General features: G+C 40.0%; 2 protein-coding genes across 7 annotated transcripts in view; one reads left to right on the forward strand and one right to left on the reverse strand.

Annotated features, from left to right (window-relative positions):
* slf1 (SMC5-SMC6 complex localization factor 1) overlaps window positions 1–7,172 on the reverse strand; it is a 44,590-nt gene extending 37,418 nt beyond the window's left edge. Inside the window, 12 exon segments of the mRNA XM_034691315.1 lie at window positions 1,767–1,901; window positions 2,124–2,293; window positions 2,503–2,649; window positions 3,154–3,219; window positions 3,368–3,493; window positions 3,915–3,949; window positions 3,952–4,099; window positions 4,192–4,250; window positions 4,253–4,396; window positions 4,506–4,584; window positions 6,740–6,851; window positions 7,147–7,172. Of these exon segments, the coding sequence (XP_034547206.1) occupies window positions 1,767–1,901; window positions 2,124–2,293; window positions 2,503–2,649; window positions 3,154–3,219; window positions 3,368–3,493; window positions 3,915–3,949; window positions 3,952–4,099; window positions 4,192–4,250; window positions 4,253–4,396; window positions 4,506–4,584; window positions 6,740–6,851; window positions 7,147–7,160 (1,235 nt within the window). The 5' untranslated portion in view covers window positions 7,161–7,172.
* Window positions 7,173–7,695: 523 nt separating this feature from the next.
* Window positions 7,696–20,363, forward strand: part of kiaa0825 (KIAA0825 ortholog) — a 123,789-nt gene continuing 111,121 nt past the window's right edge. For 4 of the 6 annotated variants that reach the window (XM_034691307.1, XM_034691309.1, XM_034691310.1 and 1 more), the window contains exons 1-5: window positions 7,697–8,117; window positions 11,361–11,513; window positions 19,128–19,296; window positions 19,757–19,954; window positions 20,115–20,300. In XM_034691307.1, coding sequence (XP_034547198.1) covers window positions 11,383–11,513; window positions 19,128–19,296; window positions 19,757–19,954; window positions 20,115–20,300 — 684 coding nt within the window. In that variant the 5' untranslated portion in view covers window positions 7,697–8,117; window positions 11,361–11,382. Of the gene's footprint in view, window positions 8,118–11,360; window positions 11,514–19,127; window positions 19,297–19,756; window positions 19,955–20,114; window positions 20,301–20,363 lie in introns of all 6 variants that reach the window. The other 2 variants (XR_004632363.1, XM_034691308.1) reach the window with 2 other exon arrangements.

Genomic DNA, 20,363 nt, shown 5'->3' on the forward strand with positions numbered 1-20,363 from the left:
GTCTGTACAGTCAGAAATGTAGTCAGGGCAGCAAGTTAAGAAAAGTGAAACTTTTGCTTCCCTCCAGAAATTTTTAACATTACGGCAGATGTCCGAGCAGAGAGACTTTCTCTGACAGTTGGTGACCTGCTGGCTCAACGGTACAATCTTTTGCTTTGGTTACCTCTTTAACAGAAGCAGGAGAAGACAGGGAACGTTTTGATGTCTTATTTGTGTATGTGGAGTGAATTGTTTGGATTTTATGGCAGTTTGTTTGGAGAATTTCAAAGATCTCATCAGCAGGCCTCCCCTCTGTCTGATGACATCACGTGCTCTGCTGCCATGAACAGTCCGCCATACACACCAATGTTAAAGTTAGAAAAGCAGCAAAAAACTTCATGTCATTTAAGCTGTAAAATATCAAAAACTGTAAAAGATACAGAAAAATGTTGAATACAACATTAATAGCTGAAAGATTTGTGAACATTTTAATGCAAAATGAAGGCTGTAAGTTGAAGTATGCTGAAGCTGTAGAATCTCAAAGTTGAATGAGTGAAAGGCAAATTTGCTGAATTCTCCCATCTGTTTCAATGTTAAAAAAAAGTTAAATAAAGTTGAATAATTCAAAAAGTATAAGGGTTGAATATGTGAAAAGTAATAGCCTGCAAATGGTGAAGAAGCTGAATAGTTGAAAAGTTGAATGGTGAAAATCGGACAAAATTTGAAGGCTGTGAAAGCGGTCACGGAAGTGGAAAAATAATAAGTTTAAAGTTTAGGAATAACAATATGTTGAAATGCTGACTCAGCATTTCAACATAATAAGAATAAAGTTGAATAACAATATGTTGAAATGCTGACTCAGCATTTCAACATAATTACTTTTTGATGTGATTTTGGATGTGATTTTTGATCCACTGCAGCCTGAGGGCCTGAAGATCCAGTATTGGTTTTTGACCTTGTCCCTTTGTTATAGAATTTTCTCTAGATTCTCTGATTCTTTTATCATTTCATGTACTATAGATGATGAAATCTCAAAATTCTTTGTAATTTCACTTTGAGGAACATTATTCTGAAGTTGTTGAACCTGCTCGCACAGTCTGTCACAGAGTGGTGAACCTCTTCCCAGCTATACTTCTAAGAGACTCAGCCTCCCTGGAGTTCTTTTTAAACCCAGTAATGTTACTAACTTTTCGCAATCCTCCTGGTGCTATGTTTTAGCACTAATCAACTTTTTTTAAATGTTTTTGTTGTTCCTGTCCCGACTGTTCAGAAATTTGTGAATGGCATCAAATTTGAATCATAGTTTTGGCATAAAATATTTTAAAAATAATACAAATTTGATTTGGGAGGATTTCAGGTCATAAAGCATAAAGGTTATCAACAAATAATAGTGACTGAGGTTCAGATATACAAGTGAAAAAATGTTATGTGAATTTTCACCTTGTTATTGTAAAAAAAGGAGCACATTTAATGAATTAAAAATAAATAAATTATGATGCATGCACACATCACCTTAAATAGAAAGATTGGTTGAGTATTCTGTCCATGTAAATTTAAAAGGTTCTTGGTTGATACACAGAGGGTAGAAAAGTATCTAACTTTTAGAAAAAGAATCGAACAAGGACATACAGTAGTTTGGGATTAAAAATGTCTCCTTCTTTTAACATGTTGCCTTGCGTTTTTAACGGCTTATAGTTGCATGTGCAAGTTAAAGAAAAATGTCTGCCTTTTGCAATCAAAAAGAGACAATAAAGCATTTTCAATAACTATGTCTATTTATATATTACCCAGTGGTGATAGAGTGGAGTTCTCCTTGGAAGAGCTTGAGGAAAAATGTAATGAGGTCACTATGGAAATGTAACAGTGTTGGCAGGGCAGGACCAGGGAGCGGGTGACAGGTGGCCTCAGGAGACAGACAGTAACTGGGGGAATACACACATACAGAACATCAAGAAAATAATTATAGAATATGACTAAGTTTCCATAAAGGTCAAACTTTCTTGTTTATTGTTTAATGTGGTTACTTTTGATGTAAAAGAGCATTTAGGGATACGCTTTGTAATTTAAAGTGCAACTTAAGTTAAATTACTGGCAGGACTAAACTAGACTATCTGACATGATATCTTGTGTGATTCTAAGTGTACCTGATGGCCGTCTCTAGAAAAGTCCAAGTGCCTGTCTTACACCGAGGACATTGCAGCACCTGGGTGAAGTATCTCTTGACTTTGCATGGAGCCAGCCAGGGAGGGTTGGTAACAAGCAGGTTATTCATGACCTGCTGGAAATTTCTCAGGAAGACAGAGGTGGCGATTCCCTATCATAAGAAACAGGTAACAACCTTATTGGAATAGTTTGGATATTCAGATTACAGCTTCGTCAAATTATTGAAAATGCTGATGAAGCAAAATAGAAAGTAAAACTGGGTAAGAGAAAAGTGGTGCAGCCAGTTATACTTCAATGCACACTCTGAGGCTGATGCAACAGCAGGTGAGAATTGTTGCACTTTGGTAAATCTAGTCCTACCTGCTGTGCGTAGTCTATGAGGGAGACCAGGTGAGCCGCTGGTGGCAGCACGCCAGGGTACAAAGCACTCCTGATTGAGTCCAACGCTTCGATGAAGAGCCCGCACTCTATCATACTACCAACATTGCTGAAGTCTGTTTCTATAGCCTGGAGGAAGTAAAGCACAATGATGAAACCTTAGAGGTATGAGGGAAGGAGGGAAAACATTGCACTCAAAGAGATGGACGGGCGAGAGAGGGGGAAAAGAGTGAGGGCAGAAGGGTAATGGAAATAGGAAGTGAATGGGCATCAAAAGTTCCTGGGGGTCACTTCTGACTGTCTGTCACTGGCAAATAGCATATGGATTCAGAAAGTACAGAATGGAAATACATGAGCACTTATAATAGCAATCTGATGGAGATCCACTTGGGTAAGGTGTGGACAGGACAGTGAAGAGTATTGTTAATAGGCCTGCCAATCAAAACTCTCCAATCAGCTGACAGTGCTGGTTAAATTGGTGACCTGAGTATGATGTGCCCTTGCTCTATGTGCCACTTCCCATTGAATGTATGACATAAAGGAAATGAATGACCTGATCTTCTTGATGAACATATAGTTATTTTAGAGATGTATCAGTTGTGTGGGAGTGGGTGGGATATGTGCATGTATTACCTGGTACTGCGGATGGTATGGGTCATGGTAACCCAGAAATTCAAGGAAGCAAAGTCTCGGCCTGCCCTGTAGTGGACAATCCCAGAACAATGTCAAACACGTACAAAGCCAAAACAGATCATTGAAGGAAAGAAAATCAGGACAGACAAGTTAAGAGAATCACTGTCTGATCGTAAACTATACTTTTTAGATAAAATAACACATATACCCTTACTTCCTGTTTGATGGCAAAATCCCTGAGCTCTGTCTCCAGCTCAGAGAAGTCCACATCCAAAAGTCCAGCCCTCCTCATCTCACCTTGATGACCATCTTGCATGTCATATAAATCCACATAATTGCTCTGCCAAAGACATAAAGGTAGACAGTTTTGGATCTTTAAAACTAGACTAAAACTATAGAAAGGCAAAAAAAATAAAAAAAAAATAAAAATGTGACTAAAACTAAAGGCCATTTTGCATAAACATTAAGACTAGGACAAGAATTAAAACAGCTGCCAAATGAACACTGAATAATATATCTGTGCTTTATTAACTAAGATTGACTGACAAAATGACAACCATCTGCTGATTTCACCCTCTCAAATATAAGATTTGTTGCTTTTTATCATTTAACATGTACGTCATATTGAGTTCTAATGTGTTTTATATTTGACTGGACAATTAAACAATTTATCTCTACGAATATCCAACCATTATCCAAAATAAAAATGATCACTGGGTGTATCCTCAACCACACCTTTCCCTTAAATGACAGCTACTTACCCCAAAAAGGTGCTGGACAATGTAGCTTACAGGATACAAGGAGCATCCTGGGCTTTTGAGTCCTCTGTGATAGGTTTAGCCATAACATGAGTGACAGAAGCATTCGAAGGAGGAGGGCAGTGGTAAACTTGGCTCTGCCCGCTCTTAATAGCCTGAGGAAAATCAGAGTATGAATTATTTTGTATCTTACTTTCAACATGTTTCTTCAAGTATGGATCCTTGTGATTAGTGATAAAAGTTTCATCTGTGACATCTTACCGTTTGAACATGGCCCAGCGGTGGGCTCTTGGACCATAAGGAGGACCCTCCAGCCCTGGAAGGCCCCTGAAAGCCTTCACTGGCCACCTTCTCCCTCCACTGCCTGACAGGGTAGAATGCAGATGTGTTGCTTGTGGATATGGAAATTTCATAGGGTCCCTCTGCCAGCCAGAAGCCATTCTTGACACTGTCCACCACATAGTCTGGTGTCACAACCCACTTTCCTGGAGGAAAATAAAAAGGAAAAGTCAGATTTCAACAAAGGATGAGTGTTATTGTATGATCAAAGTAATCAGACAGAACAAATTAATCGTAGTAATCATTATGACTTACCTGCAGCACAGGCGGCCAAAAATTTCTCACTGGACAAAACCATTGGGATTATGAGATGAGTGCAGGCACATTGATACACCTGGAAATGGACTGCATTAGTCTATTGACAGTAACATAAAATAATAAAACATAAATAGCCACTCATTGCTTTTAAAATATGACCTTGTAAGTTGTGCTCAATAATAAGGGTTAAATAAGAGCAATGTTGGTGCAAAGAAAATGTTTCCATCTTTGTGTTACTAATGGCAAAAACTTTACCATGCGAGAAGTAACAGTTCAATAGCTTGTATTTCAATGTGTTGTCTTTTGCTTTCAATGAATGATTTGAGTGACACACTTCAGTATAATTAAATCCTATAAAATATATATTTAACTTATCCAACAACAAACTTTTATGATAATTAGTATTTTGAGGTAGAGGATAAAGACTCTTCAAAAGGATGGCATAGGTAGTTCATAACTACAGTGGATAGAAAAGGTCTACACACCCTGTTAAAATGACAGGTTTTGTGATGTAAAAATATGAGACCAAGATAAATCATGTCAGAGCTTTTTCCGCCTTTAATGTAACATATAACATGAACAATTAAATTGAAAAAAAAACTTTTAGGGGGAAGAATAAAATATAAGAAACTAAAATAATGTGGCTGCATAAGTGTACACACCCTCTTATAACTGGGGATGTGGCTGTGTTCAGAATTAACCAATCGCATTTAAACTCATGACAAATAGTAGTCGATATACACCTGTCATTGTTTAAAGTGACTTTGATTAATCCCAATAAAGATCAGCTGTTCTAGGAGGATTTTCATGACATTTCCTCAGTTGCATCTTACAGCAAAAGCCATGGTCCACAGAGAGCTTCCAAAGCATCAGACGGATCTTATTGTTGAAAGGTATCAGTCAGGAGAAGGGTGTAAATATTTTTCCAAGGCATTAGATATACCATGGATCACAGTGAAGACAGTCATCATCAAGTGGAGGAAATATGGCACAACAGTGACATTACCAGGAACTTGACGTCCCTCCAAATCTTATGAAGAAAAACATCTAAGCCCGGCATAATGTTTCAAAAACATACATGAAGTCTCCAAAGGTATGTTTGGCATTAAAAACACCACTGACCATCACATCAAGAATACCACACCCACAGAGAAGCATGGTGGGGGCAGCATCATGCTTGGGGCTGTTTTTCTTCAGCTGGAACCGGGGCCTTAGTCAAGGTGGAGGAAGTATGAACAGTTACAAACACCAGTCAGTTTTGGCACAAAACCTCCAGGCCTCCGTTAAAAAGATGAAGATGATGAAATGGGCTGTGCACTGGAGATGCCCTCACTATCTATTCTTCCCTCTAAAATATTATATATTTTTTAATTGAATCGTCCATGTTATAGGTCACATTAAAGGTGAAAAAAGTTCAGACATGTTTTATCGTGGTCTCAATTTTTACATCACAAAAACCTGTTTTTTTAACAGGGGTGTGTAGACTTTTGCCATCCACGGTAGGTGTTTGAGTCAACATAGCTGTCATTCATGTTGTAAAAACCACAGTAGTAAATCAGCTATGTAAAGTACAGTATCAGGTACTCAGACTCTCCCTGACAAGAGGTGAATATTTCTATTCACGAGCATTCACAGACCCACAGGCAGAGAAATTTGGTTAAGTCATAGACAATTTTTTTCCTTCTGAAAGCGAATCCTGCAGTATTTTCAAACTCTAGCACAAACGGGCAGTTAACTAAGGAGCCAAAATACAGAAATGCTGCTGGTTCCACTGAATTAGTGCATTTAAGCATTACCCACTGAAACACTGTAAGTTCAATTAAGGTAGTGTTATAATGAAATGCTTTAAAAAGGTGGCTGCCTTAGGAACTAGATTTAAAGTCTCAAGATTGCAACTCAAACAAGAAAAGCAGCATAGGGCTGCTTTTAATACACAGACCATGGTGTCTCAAGTTTTTTATTCACTAGGTGATTCAACATTTTATCTAACAAAGCTAAAATTATGCATTTGGCGACTATTTTTAGCTCAAAGACTAGCTTAGTGTTCTTGATACTGTTTTTTAGGCTGCTGTTGAGACTAATTTTAAGACATCACTAGACGTAATAGCCACTAGGTAGTTTAAAGCACTTTCTAAATCATAATTTTGCAGGCTTACTTGGAAAATAATAAATCCTTGTTTGAAATGAAGTTGACATTCTTAGTGAGAATGGTTTTTGAGGATGCTACTCACTGAGCCACCTATGTATTTTCCACCCAGATGCTGGATTCCCTGGACCAAAGCTCTCTTCCTGTCATGGTTTTTGACGCCAGAGATCTGGAAAACACGTGTGCAGCCCGCCATCCTGGGGAAACAAGTAACATTAAAGTAAACAGAACTAAATAAAAGAGGAGACAAAGTGAGAGTAAGATCTGTAAATGTAAGTAGATACATAAACTTTAGGCTTGGAACAACTTCAAATGTGCCTTATATAAACAACCAAAAAGTACTGCTTATTGTCTGTGAATTGTTATGCCAGTTTAGTTGTTGTTTACGTTGTTTCAATGCAAAACAAACATCTACATCTAGTCGAACTCTACGCCATGTGAATTACTTTCGCTTTAACAGTCTTGGTGTTAACAGAATGATCTTAAACCTACATTGCATTCATCATTATAGATATATATATATATATATCAGCTGGCTCATCTGTGATCAGGTACCTTTGTCATACCACCTGTGATGACTGTATCCTGCCAGCTGCATACAGACGCGCGCCAAAAGTCTGACGTGGACAACGAGTCTCAAATGTGTTCATGGCTTTGTGGGGTGTCCAAATAGTTCCTCCGAGCATACTTTTCACACTCTGTAACAATCATAAATTGCAATTCCTGCGCATAAATTAATTAATGCTGGAGTTGTATGGTTGTATCAGATCCTTTGCGAAGTTTCTCCTCCATCTGCCATGTTTGACCAGCTCATTCATGACTTAACTATTTCGGGAGGGGGGGGATTTTTCACATTGTAAAACATTTTAATGTATTAACATCAGATCAACATGCGCATTTTAAATATAACATGTTAATTCGGCTATATAATGTCAAGTTCAAATGGTGGAAAATGGTTTTGAAAAAGTCCCACTTGTCTCCCTCAATATTGGTCGAGTCCCCCCTTTTTCGTTTGTCAAATGGAATGTTCCGTCGAGCGGAAGTTTTCACACAGCTACTTCCGGGTTGTTGTCACGGACGCTTTCTGACCCAGGAAATACCCACAATAACGGGATAACACAGCACCAAAACTATTCACGGGCATTTTTATGGACTGATAACAAACAAATGTTTCGAAAATAATGGAGGGATGTTGAAATCGCGCGGATAATGGTAAAAAAACAGCTCCTCTATGTTGGGGTGACGTACAGGGAGTTTAGATTTCATTCATCGCCATCAAATTATAATACCCGATTTGCTGTTTGCTGTTGAATTTTCTAAGTTTCCCACTTTGAAAGTGCTTAAAAAAAGCTATCTTAGACGAGAGTCAGCAATAAGCTACAGCAAATGACGCAGGTCAAATTCTCTCCATGTGTAACGGAGCAACTGAGAAGGAGAGAGGAATATACAGAAATCTGTTGAAGGTAGGAATACAACTGTCAAACAATAATTACACCACGTTTGTCACAGACATACGTGAATTATCATGTTTCTGCTACGTCCTTTGCTGAAGAAAATGCACCTCATGTCGTGTGAGACAGTCTGTGGTTTAAATCAACAAGTGCATTGCTGTCCGCTGTGTCAGAGATCATCTGCTGTGATTTAAGGGATTCATCTGTCATGCTCTGGTTCACGTGATCAACTACAACAGCAGGTCACCCACGTGTCGCCCCGTCCTGTCTTTAATGTGTTTATTTTATCAATGTACTGATTTTTATGGTAACCACCAGCTTGGTATGGAACAGATTACCAGTATATTTAAATTACCCAAATAGGCTATAAACTATACTGTTGGAATTGGAGTAAAACATTCATAAATTAATATTTATGTATTTGTCATTTAAATCAGAAGTGAGACTCATATCAGATACCTGGGTTTATTTTTTTTTAATTTATTTTACCTTTATTTTACCAGGTAAAAATGTTTGAGAACCAGTTTCTCATTTACACACATGACCTGACCAAGAGGCGCCAACAGGAAAAAATCCTAAATCCTAAAAATATTAATGAATTCACAAGCTTCAGCTTCTTTAGTGTGATGGTTTCTGCTCTTTTTGAACTTGCTTTCTAGTGTGCCTTTATTTGAAATGAATTGATTTGGTTTTTAGATCCCTGCTTTATAAACATGAATTCAGTTTTCAGTTTGAATTAGGAGGGGTACTTTCATTGTCATCTAAACATATCTGAGAACGCACAAATCAATATATTGCTAACCAAAGATTTATAGATAATGCAACAAACAATGGGTTGCAGCTTTATTAGGTTAAGTATTTTTCTAGACTACAATATATTTAGATACATTACTTTCTTCTTGACTGAATTGTTGTATCTGTGCTTTAACCAAGTACAAACAGCAACTTTAAATTTATATGGTTGCTGTGTTTGTACGTCTCTTTTAGCACATGCATTTTTAGGAGGTGGATAACTTGAAATCTTGCCATCTTGGATGCAACAAGAACTTCCCAACTGTATTGGCTTGTTTTTCAGAGTTGTATTGACTCATTGCTCTGGTTTCTCTATTGCTGTTGAATGAAGATGATATTCCACCAGAACACAGCAATGACAAGCAGTATACGTATCAAAGTCATGTATTATTCATTGCCTCAGTGTAGGATAATCACATAGGCATTTGTTGTGAGGAGGCAGGTTGTTGCTACAAAACATATTTCTGAAACATAGTATCTACACATATTTCCCTGTAGTAATAGACAGAAAGTGACCAACATAATTTACAAGAGTGAACGCATTTTGAATGGAGCTGAATTGCTACTGTATCAAAGCTGACAAGGATATGGTTCTATCACTTAGCAGACAGGACTTAATGTACAGAATAAAATCAGCAGTATGGTGCAGCAGGAGTGCATGGGTGCACAGTAACAGTGAAGACATGGTCCCCCTTGGGCCTGCATGAGATAGTTCTCAGCTGTATTGTGATCTCAGAATATGCACCTATTAATTATTATGTTTCCTCTACGGGCAGACTGTTAGGTACCCCCTTTTAAAATAATGTTGACTTTAAACTTGGCATGCTCTAAGTGGCTTTAAAGCGGTGGCCTGGGGGACGTGCTGCTAAATATTTCAGGACAAAACTCATTACTGTAAATGGGCCTGTGTGTTAGCCTAGCTGGGGTAGACAGGCAGCGGCAAGAGAGCAAAGAACAGTGAGGTGTTGTGTGTGTAAGTGTGTGTGAGACTGTGTTTCTTTCCTGTTCTAATAGATGTAGAGTGGATGTCTCAGTGCCTGGCCCAGTTGTCCCTGCTGCAACACTGTGAAACACACAGGGGCTCCTCCAACATCTGCTTTGTAAAGAGCTAATGACAAGACAATGGAGACCCGATGATTTAAAGTCTAGTACTAATGAGGCCCTGTGTGCAGCGAGGAGAATCCACACACACATACTTACACTCAAATGTATACACTCATGCTTGAGATAACAGATGATGTGTTGGCAGACCAGGAGTAGACACCCAGCAGACATACAGTGTTCACATTCAGACCTGCTGTCCATCTGCTTTGACTGTCTTTCATACACATAAAGAGAGGTATAAACAGACACTTTTTAAAATCACTTGTCTGGTTCAGCCATATAATTACAATGTTGAGTTCCTAATCCATGGATTTAAAATCTTCTTTCCGTTCAGCAATGGCTGCCTTCTCAAACAGTGGCACAGAGGGAGCGTGATGATGAGGGGAAACAGTAAGAGAGAAGAAGAGAGGCAGAAATAATAAAGGACAAGCTTAACTGGTGAGGCTGTCAGCAGAGGAAAATAATATTTGTCCAGCTGGACAGGCCTCCCTTTGTGCAGGCTAATGAATGTTGAGCTTCCTGTCTGCCCTGTCAGGGAGAGTGGCACAGAGTGTGTGCAGCGGCGGAGAAGCGGGGCGCAGTGCGGGGAGCTGTTTGGAGTTTGACAGGGATTATTAAAATCAGAGCAGATGACGAGGAAAAGGGGCGAGAGGCGGAGGAGTGTGAGAAAGCTAAATTGACACAGACACTCTCCATTACCTTCCACTTGACTCGGGTTGATGACAATGTTGATATGAGACCCAGCAACGCAGCACCGGCGTGGGATTGGCTGTTAGCATGAGCGTTAAGCGCCACAGGGTAGGGGGGGCGGCCCTCAGTTCTGGCAGAGACGTAAGGAGATGAGTTGTTTATTTAAAGCCTTGACTGAAGAGCATCTCACCTCATTGTTTATTTATTTGGTCTATTTTTTTCTGTGTTAACTCACTGTAGTGTCAGGAGGTGGGAATAGTGAGAGACTGAGGCAATGCATTTTGATCAGCAGGTCTGAGGGAAGAAACTGCTTCTGTTGATGATAAGCTTCTTTAGTTGCAGGTGTTTCAGGTGCAATTGATTTGTGTCTCCTAATAAGACTCTTTGTTTGAGGAAATTTCAAATTACTAAAGTCTGCCTGGTTATGTATGTATGTATGTGTGTGTATTCATGGAGAAAGCGCACAATGTGTGTTTAGTTTCTTGACAGACAGCTGGGATAATACAACCCTCCAGATCTCTGTTATTTGGTGTCACCCGTAATTGTTGATTTAATCCTGACACCAGTGCTGTCTCTTTCATTACTTTCTTTTATGAGCCTGAACATGTCATGTGTAGCGTTTCTAATTTTATACAGTAAGGTCACCTCTCTTTTTTTTTCCCTCTCTAGTTCCTTTCCCCTGTGGAGTAACATGGAGTGGCCAGGGGATTTTCCTGAAGACCATGCCTTTGTGGAGCTGCTGGTTCCAGGGGTTTCCAGTGAATCAGACTTTGAGCAGCTCCTTACAGACACAGAGGAAAAACTCAATCTCAATGCCAACAGGTCAGTCAGAGTAGCAAAAGCGTCAACTTAAAATGCCCTCTTGATTTTTATTTTTATTTTGTTACCTGAAATGAAATTATTCTGTCATTTAGATTTTCATTGTCACACAATCCCTTTTCTTGCATTTCATCAGTTTTTTTTTAGTGTGTGTCTAAACTTTATGATGTGAACGCCATAACAAAATTAAGCACCGTTCCAGCTGACAGAGACGCCCCAAATAAGAAGACACAGACGCGACAGTGAAGTTTTTAAAGCAGCCTGTTGTAAGGGATTATTATCTAGTGGGGCCTTCTGTTTCTTTCTTTAGATCTCTGGTGAATGACAGAAAATGGAGCACTATACAATGCACTATTTGGTCAGAGAGAAAACCACAGGCAAAATAAAATAAATGTTTTAAACAATTACTTTGACAAACATAATTAAAGCTCCTTGTTTACTTTGATGGATTATATTTCCTTACTTCTGCAGAACTTGTTAATTTTGGATAAAGATTAAGAGGGGCAGACGACTTAAGCTGAAGGTGGGAAAACAAGCTGTTTTTTATGCTGACTGTGTGCAGACACTCGGAGGAATCATTTGACAGAGACTTAATAAACAACCAGATATATTGTTTACACTGCTATGCTAGCATTGTTAAAATGGTAGAACAAAAGACTGAACCTTTATTTTCTTTGCTCTGTTTGACTCTCTCAGTCTTTGCACCCTTCAGCAAAGTTCAACCTATGAAGTCATCTGATAACCAAGTAGTATTTATCGAGCCAAAATGAGAGTTCCTCATACTTCACACTGAATACTAATGTCAAAAGTGAGTAGTAGAATGAAACACAGTTTGCTTAAGGTCAGGTTTTGTGAGCTTCAAAAGAAACTTTTACCTAAAGTCATTGTAGCGTTGTATCTTCATCAAAGCTCTTACTTTAACAAATAAAGGGATTTGTTTTCAACTTTCAAAAATAAGTAATACGAGCCACATCTTATTTCCTAATATGATGCAAAAGGGTTCAAAGAAACCTGATTAACATAGCTTTGAGATGCTTTTCTTATCCTTATGTCTAACGGAGCATGTGTTCTAACTGCAGAACAAAGACTAAGGACAGGTTGAAATGTGAGGATAAATCACAAAAAATATATAACACTTAGCTATATCTGTAGCTGTATCATTTCATCAAAAACTAATGTTAAAAATATGATAACTTGGGGCGCCAGTGTGGCTTAATGCTCCACGAACAGGTCCCTCTTGGAACTCCCAAGGGCGAAGTTAATAAACAGAGGCGACCGGGCCTTTGTAGTCAGGGCCCCATCACTCTGGAATGACCTGACGGAGGAGATCAGGCAAGCCACATCCTTGTCCTCTTTTAAATGTCTTTCAAAAACACACTTTTTTTAAATGTGCTTTTATATCTTAACTCATCACTGACATTTAATTTCTGCATGGTTTTTATTATTGTTTTTACTTAACTCATTTTAGCTCTCTTTACCTTTGTCATGTGCTTTAGTGTATTCACTCGCTATGTCTTGCACTCTGTGAAGCACTTTTTAAACATGTTTTTAAAAGGTGCTATATAAATCAATGTATTATTATTATTTTTATTATGAACAGAGGCCATTGTCCTTTGCTGGTTTGACTCTTGACTCTTTGCTGCTTGTCTCCCCATGCGCTCTACTCCCCACATTTACTGTCACTCTTCAGCCAGTTGTCCTATCTAATAAAGGTGTCTGTCTATAAAACTTAACTTAAAGTCTGATGACTGACTCTAAAAAGTTAAGTTTATGCAGCTGAATGGCTTCCTTTTTAATTCAGAAATGTTAGCATTTGAAACATGCACTTTTGTATTTCGGACTAAGTACTTTATGGTTGTGTAGGTCAAGCCTGAACCTGTTTTCTGTTTATAACCTAGTGTGTCACAAGTAGATGTAGTCCATGCCTTTTAAGTTTGATGTATTTTACATTGATGCAGCCTTTCACTCTAATGAAATTGCTTGTGGATACATATTTAGTCCTCAGTTAGATTGTAATCAGAAAGGTCATGGTCAAACTGAAGAAAACATCTATCAGTGGTTCTGACATGTGTGGTCAAGTGTTTAATAATATGAACTCAAAAATAATTTTGTGGTTGTTGAATCGTGTTAATTACAGGAATCTCGTTGAAAAATGCAGTGGAACAACTCAGATTACATTTTGTGTCCTGAAGCCTGAAATTTAGACATCTGTCATTGATGGCAGACAGGGATAGTTGGAGAGCACAAATAGAGTGATAAAGGAGAGACACATTGGGGGGAGAAGAAAAAGAAAAATCTATATTTCAGGTCTTTTATCGTTTTTGGCGTTGTGAGGCTGAGGGCAGATGATGAAGGACAGACTAAATGTAGCAAGTGAACAAAGCCTCACTCTGGCACCATTAGTGTCTGGGACTCATCCCTTCGCCACTCTCTCTCTCTCTCTCTCTCTCTCTCTCTCTCTCTCTCTCTCTGTATCTCTCTATCTCTCTCTCTCTCGCTCTCTCCCTCTGTGCCTCCCACCCTCCCTCTCCTTTTCTCTCCCTCTCTCTCTTTCTTTCCTTCCTCTTTCTAAATGGGAACATAATAATTGAAGATTCCACATCTTGAAACGAAAACCCTTGGGTAGGTAATTCAAGGCTTATTACCGAAGGCCGGGCCATTTTTCTGCTTTCTAAGCATTAAAGGGTTATTTTGTGTTCCTGCAGATGGGAGAGGGATAACCATTATGAGAACAAAGCATCCAGATAATGGAGAATGGGGCTAAAAATAAGGCAATCCTCCTCTCGCTGTGGGGGACCACTGGTCGGTGTCTGTCAGTCCACAGCCAACTTCCTCCCAGACCACTTCGGGACAGGTATCTAGGCTAACAAAATACAGCAAGGCCTATGATTTTGCCTCAACTAGGGTGGGCTGCAGACATATACATCCCCCTGATACACACATATCCACAGCTCATTCACCTGCCGTCTAATTGACTTATCAGTGTCTGGGACAAATTACGGAAGTGAAGGAGAGGAAAGGGAAGCTGAGAGATGGAGGAGACAGAGCTGCACACATCCGTGAAGGGCTTCAAACACAGTGACTGGCCAGCTCCCAGTTCTCAGATGTCATAGATTTGCCTAAGAGCTGCCTCCTAATTGCAGGAGATTAAGATAGGCTGACAACAGAGCTGGCTCCCCCAAATTGAAATGCTGTAATCCATCAGTTTTCATCAGATGGGACAGTGGAGAGTGGTGCAGAGTTTGGGACTACAGAGTGCTGGGCCACCAGGAAAAGACCTCTAATGAAGTGTCAGCACAGGCCTGGAGACTGCACACTGGCCTCTAGTTTCACACTGGCAGAACAAATGGCTTTCACTAGTGGCCTGCCAATCTTGATCAGGCTTCAGTATCAGTATTTCTAAATTTGATTCTGCTTGTGTGTGAGTGCTTGTGATAATCAGGGTTTTGCACACGAGTACAATATCGTGCAAGGTTTCTTTTCTTTGCACACAAATACTGATGTGTGTTTCCTGCAGTCTGTTGTTAATTTTGTGTTTAGCTATGCGTGACACGTGTGTTAAGTTAGTATATCAGCTGTATCTGCTCTCCGGTATCATTGGCCGGGCTTGGGGGGGTTGCTCAGGGCACTAAGTGGGCAACAAGCCGGGACAGGACGGGATCTGTTTTCAGCCTGTTCATTGAAACCCATTCACTCCCTTTCCCCCTCGCAGAATGGGGCCCTTTGACGAAGGAGATATTTAGTTCTCAGGCGGCCGGTTTGGCACTGACTGGAGCTAGGGCTTATTTGAAAGGGATCTTCCTGCCTGCCCCCGTTGCCTCCAACCCCCCCCCCCCCCCCCACCCCCCCCACCCCCACCTCCTGTAGGCGAGCAGAAGGGAGCGGAGTGCGACAGACAGACAGCCCCACAGCAGCCCACCCACACTAAATTAATTCTGACAAGGAACTTAAGATAACGTCAAAGCGCTGACTAATCGCGGGATTGGGTTTCTGTAAGTCAGGGAGCTGTGAAATGTGCCATCATATCTAATAAAAGACCTCCGGTTGTTCCCTTTTTCTCTCAGCGGTGGGGAAGGTTGGGGGGGGCACGGTTGCAGTGTCGACTGTCAAGCTAGACCAGTCTGAAAAACAATTAGATTTCACCTCGGCGGTGAAAGTGAGAGTGTGTGAGTGGATGTGTGTGTGTCAGTTAAAGTAAGATGATTGACATGTTTGTCAAGAGGCCTAAAGAATCCTTTCCTCCTGGTTTCCCCTGCCTCTGTTCTCATTCTGCGGCTCTTTTGTTGAGTTCTGCTCCGGCGTTTTTGCCATTACAGGTTTGTCCATTGTCGCCTTTACTCGGGAACTGGAGTGGTTTTATTTCCTGCGACTCCTCCTGTTTTCTGCACGTTTTCCTCTTTCCTCATTCTTCTTTCTGTCTTTTTGCTCTAAGTCTGAGCTGCTGGAGGTGGTGGAAGTCATCAGGTTTGGAGCTAATCCTGCACAAGTTGATTAGGCTGCAGGTAGCTTTTACACCAGCGGGCAAAAGGTCGCAACATTGTAGAGAGCTAGATGGACTTCTTGACACAGACCATCCACGTTGACTTTATAACTTACAGCACAAGGCCCTAAGGAGGGGTAATTGAAAGACGAGCGTAAAGAAAATCAGGAAAGTAAGAGTTTCGAAGAGAGAGAAAGAACAAGGAGAAACAGAGGGAGGAAAAACTAGGGAGGAAAGACTTGAAAATATACCTGAACAGGCAAGTGCTGCTGCTGAAGCCATTACAGGTTATTATTTTGCTGTATGAAGGTGAAGGGGGATTATGTAAAGTGGTCAGGAGGAAAAACATTCTGACTCTTGTCCGTTGCATCATAAATGTTGCTATCAAGCCAACAATCTCTGTGTGTTTCATCCACATAGTGGCAAAAAGTGAATTAACAAATTACTCAACAATTTCCTATTACTCATGTGGTCGAGGTGTAAGTCCTAGGAAGATTAAAGTAACCTCTGATTTTAACAGGAGATAAGCCATCTAGTTCATGTCCCAAATATAGTCCACTTATGTTTCCTGTTTTTAATGAACTTTAGAGAGTCAGTGAAAAGTGAGCTACAGATGGAAGCCCATTTGAAACCTGCTGTCTGTGTGAAGTCCTGGGGTGGAGCCCAGAACGAACATCCATATTTTATGACGCACCATAAACACGCATACAGTGCTCTGTGCTGCCATTTAATCCACCGTGAGATGTCATTACACAACATGGCATGTGACGGAAATCACCTTTTTTTTTTAACATTTCTCAAAAACAGTCTTTTTTTTAACCTTTAATTTTATCATTTTCCATTTGTTAAAACCATTGAATACACCAGAGCAATACAAACTAAATATCCACCCATACATTCATACATGTACACACATATGTTTACATATACAAATACATAGTATGTGTCAGTAGGATGAATAGTGTTTGATATAACTCAAAGTAACTCCTTTTTCATCAGTGGGCTTTCTCCTTATCCTAATATAGTGTGTTAAAATACCTCTACTCATCGTTAATACTTGATTAATGGCTGATACCACTCTGTATGTAATAATTTCATATTCTTTCTGAAGTGTCAAAGTTACTTCATTGGTTTCCTTTGGGAATTTGGTTTGATTTCTCTAAAAAAAAAACAAAAAAAACTTGTCTTCTTTTTATGTTTTTATTGAAAAAAATCAATGTTCACCTCAGAGGGGCAAAGGCACAAGAACAAACAAATGTTCCTGTGTTGTGTAAGTGGTGTCTATTCATTTTACACCATGCCTTCAGCCAACCCTGAGCCATAGTGGTTATGCTTTGACCTTGCTGAAACTATGTTTTACAACATATAAGCTTTAAGCGAGCATAGTTAAGAACTCACACAATCTGTTACAAATTTAGGCAGAATTGTTTCCATAAAATGCTCAGTCAAGTTATACAGAAAAAGAGACACATACACACATACACACATACACACATACACACTGAGGGTCATTTAAGAAGGTGATAAAGGCCTTCAATGAGAGTTTGGTAGATCTGTACTTTACAATACTTTTTTTTTTTTTTACAATTAAGGTTTCTGTCAGCGAGCAAGTGGGTGTCAAGAGACTAAAAGTGAAAGACATCATCTAGTCTGAGAGAGAGAGAGAGAGAGAGAGAGAGAGAGAGAGAGAGAGAGAGAGAGAGAGAGAGAGAGAGAGAGAGAGAGAGAGAGAGAGAGAGAGAGAGAGAGAGAGAGAGAGAGAGAGAGAGAGAGAGAGAGAGAGAGAGAGAGAGAGAGAGAGAGAGAGAGAGAGAGAGTTGAACCTAGAGGATAACGGTTTTGTAACAGTCTATAACATTTTATCCCCCTGCGTTTTTCCCCTCTGAAAGCAAAGTGTGTCAGATTGAACGGTTATTTAATGTGTTGCCATTGTGAGACATCTGGATGCGTTCATGGCCCAGGAGCAGGCAGGAGGCAGTTTATAGACCTGCAGCAAGAGATGAGCTGTCTGACGGGGAAACGGCACTTTGGCCCTGAACCATGTATGCAAACAAAATACATACAAGTATAAAGGTCTGTGGCTAATTAATATTGTTATATCCATTGATTATTTATTTAAATGTTTGATTAAATATGAAGAGAATAGAAATATTCAATGACTTTTACTGTATGTTCTACCACGTACACAATCCAGACAGTGAACACACAATAACATTAACACAATGGCAGCGTTCACAACACCATAACATGTTTAATTAAGCAGGTATGTAAGTCTATTCACACAATCACACCCCCACACATACTCACACACTGCCTTACATGGCCAAATATATATGCATTGATTTGCATGGAAATGACTAAACATGTCGAGCTCAAAGATGTCATTTCTAATCCGTCATATTAAAGGGGAAACGGAATAGCTGATGCAGTCTGTTAAAATCAAAAGAGCTGTGTTTGTGTGTGTGTGTGTGTGTGTCAGGGGGAAGAGTTAGACGTGAGCAGCAAGTAGTGTGTGTCTCAGTTGCCTGCTTGTAGCACCACTTCACGCCAGATGCTTAGCACACACTCACACACTCTGATATATCGATGTCTGTGTTCATTACTGTTGATGCTTCTGTATCTGTCGTCTCTCGGTGCGGACACTGAATTAGAGTGAGGGAGAGCTAAACATGATGGAGTGTGTTGGTCCACGTGTATCTTCGACACGATGTCTCTGTGAGTGTCTGACTCTTGTGTTACAGCAGCAGTGTTTTTGGATATGTTTGAATGAATTAGGTGTGCTTAATCTTTTGACAGTCTTCTATCAAAAATAAAGACACTGTGTCGACAGATCTTAGCAGTCAAATACTTTTTCAATCACTACAGGGTTATGAAGCTGTTAAGATGAATAAGAGGAGCTGAGTGCTGGTAAACATGACATGTAGGGGAATACAGAATGGACCAGCTCTAATCCCAGCAAGTCATATGCTAAAATCTGTCTGTTTCTGTTTAGAAACACTGAGAAGTTCAGACAACATTAGGTTGAAAACTATGCCTGTCTTCATGTTTTACTCCTTTCTGACAATGTGCTTTGTCATGGATATTGTTTCATTGTCCTTAGCTTCGAGGCTCACACAATGATTATCTCATTCTCGTAGCATTGAACAGAAGCTGAAGGAGCTCCAGGGCAAAATGGGAGACTCCCGTACAGGCGAGCGTCCGCCGAGCCCCTCAGAGTGCCTGCAGTGGTTCAACCTCAGAGGGCACAACAGTCTCAGGCCTGTTTCCACAGGAGATCAAGAACTCATGGACTTCTTCAGAGCTGTGGTAATATATCAGGGTAACATGACACTGCCTGATGACAATAATGATAATAACTATACTATTAGTTTTGAATATTTCCTGGACAATAAAATAAAACTGATTACTGATGGCTTCAACATTGATATTAATGGTTTTATCAGTGTGCTCTGATATTAATACGTATCCTCAGTGTCCAACTTAATTGCACAACATTTCATTGCCAACATTAGTCTATCAGTGCATCTGCAGCACTGTTTATTAAAAACACCTGCAGATGGAAGTAGATAGCCCTGTGACTAAATAAATGGACTTGGCAGTGAAATCTTATCTGAACCTTTGTGTGAGGACTTCATACTCTGACTTGTAGGGTCGGTTCTGCATTTTTGTTATCCCCCCAAAAATAAATATTCTGTCTGCATTGTCCACAGCTCTTCATGTCAGGTAGGTTCATTGTTAACTTCTCTGTTCTCTCTGTTCCACTCAGCAACAGTACCTGAGGTCTGACGAGGAGGGGAAGGAGGAGGTAGTGCTCCATCTCCTGCTGAATCTGTCTTCCCAATGCGGTGTCTGCTTTCCTTGTACCCCTTCTTCCCTCTCCTCCTCATCCTCTTCTCTTCATCCTCAAATGAATACCTCCTCCATCAACCTTGTGCACACAGTCAGAGATGACGCCTCATTAGAGGTAATAATGTAAACTTTTTTGTTTTAGTTTATATGCCAAAAGAAACAAGTTCTTACCCCAGTAAGGCCACTGTTCTCTGTAAGAGATTATACAGATACCATCTCAATGTGCTGTTGTAGATTACCAGTGTGTTTTTTAAGTTTTCCTTCATTCCCCTTAGATCCAAGAAGTTTGGGATGATGTCCGTCTCCAGCTGCGTCGCCACCTGCTGGGGCGGCTGTCTCCTCACAGCACAGAACATTATGCACACAGACAACTTTCCACTCTGTCCATCTCTGAACGGGTCTACTGTCTGCAGCAGCTGTTTTTCCTTTACCCGGAGTCTGAAGTGCTCATGCATTACCAGGTGTGCTAAACTATTGAAAATGAAACAGTCATGTGAAACATGACATTATTTTATAGCTTATCC

This window comes from Notolabrus celidotus, chromosome 9 (assembly GCF_009762535.1).
Source record: "Notolabrus celidotus isolate fNotCel1 chromosome 9, fNotCel1.pri, whole genome shotgun sequence".
In the NCBI taxonomy this organism is placed as follows: domain Eukaryota; kingdom Metazoa; phylum Chordata; class Actinopteri; order Labriformes; family Labridae; genus Notolabrus; species Notolabrus celidotus.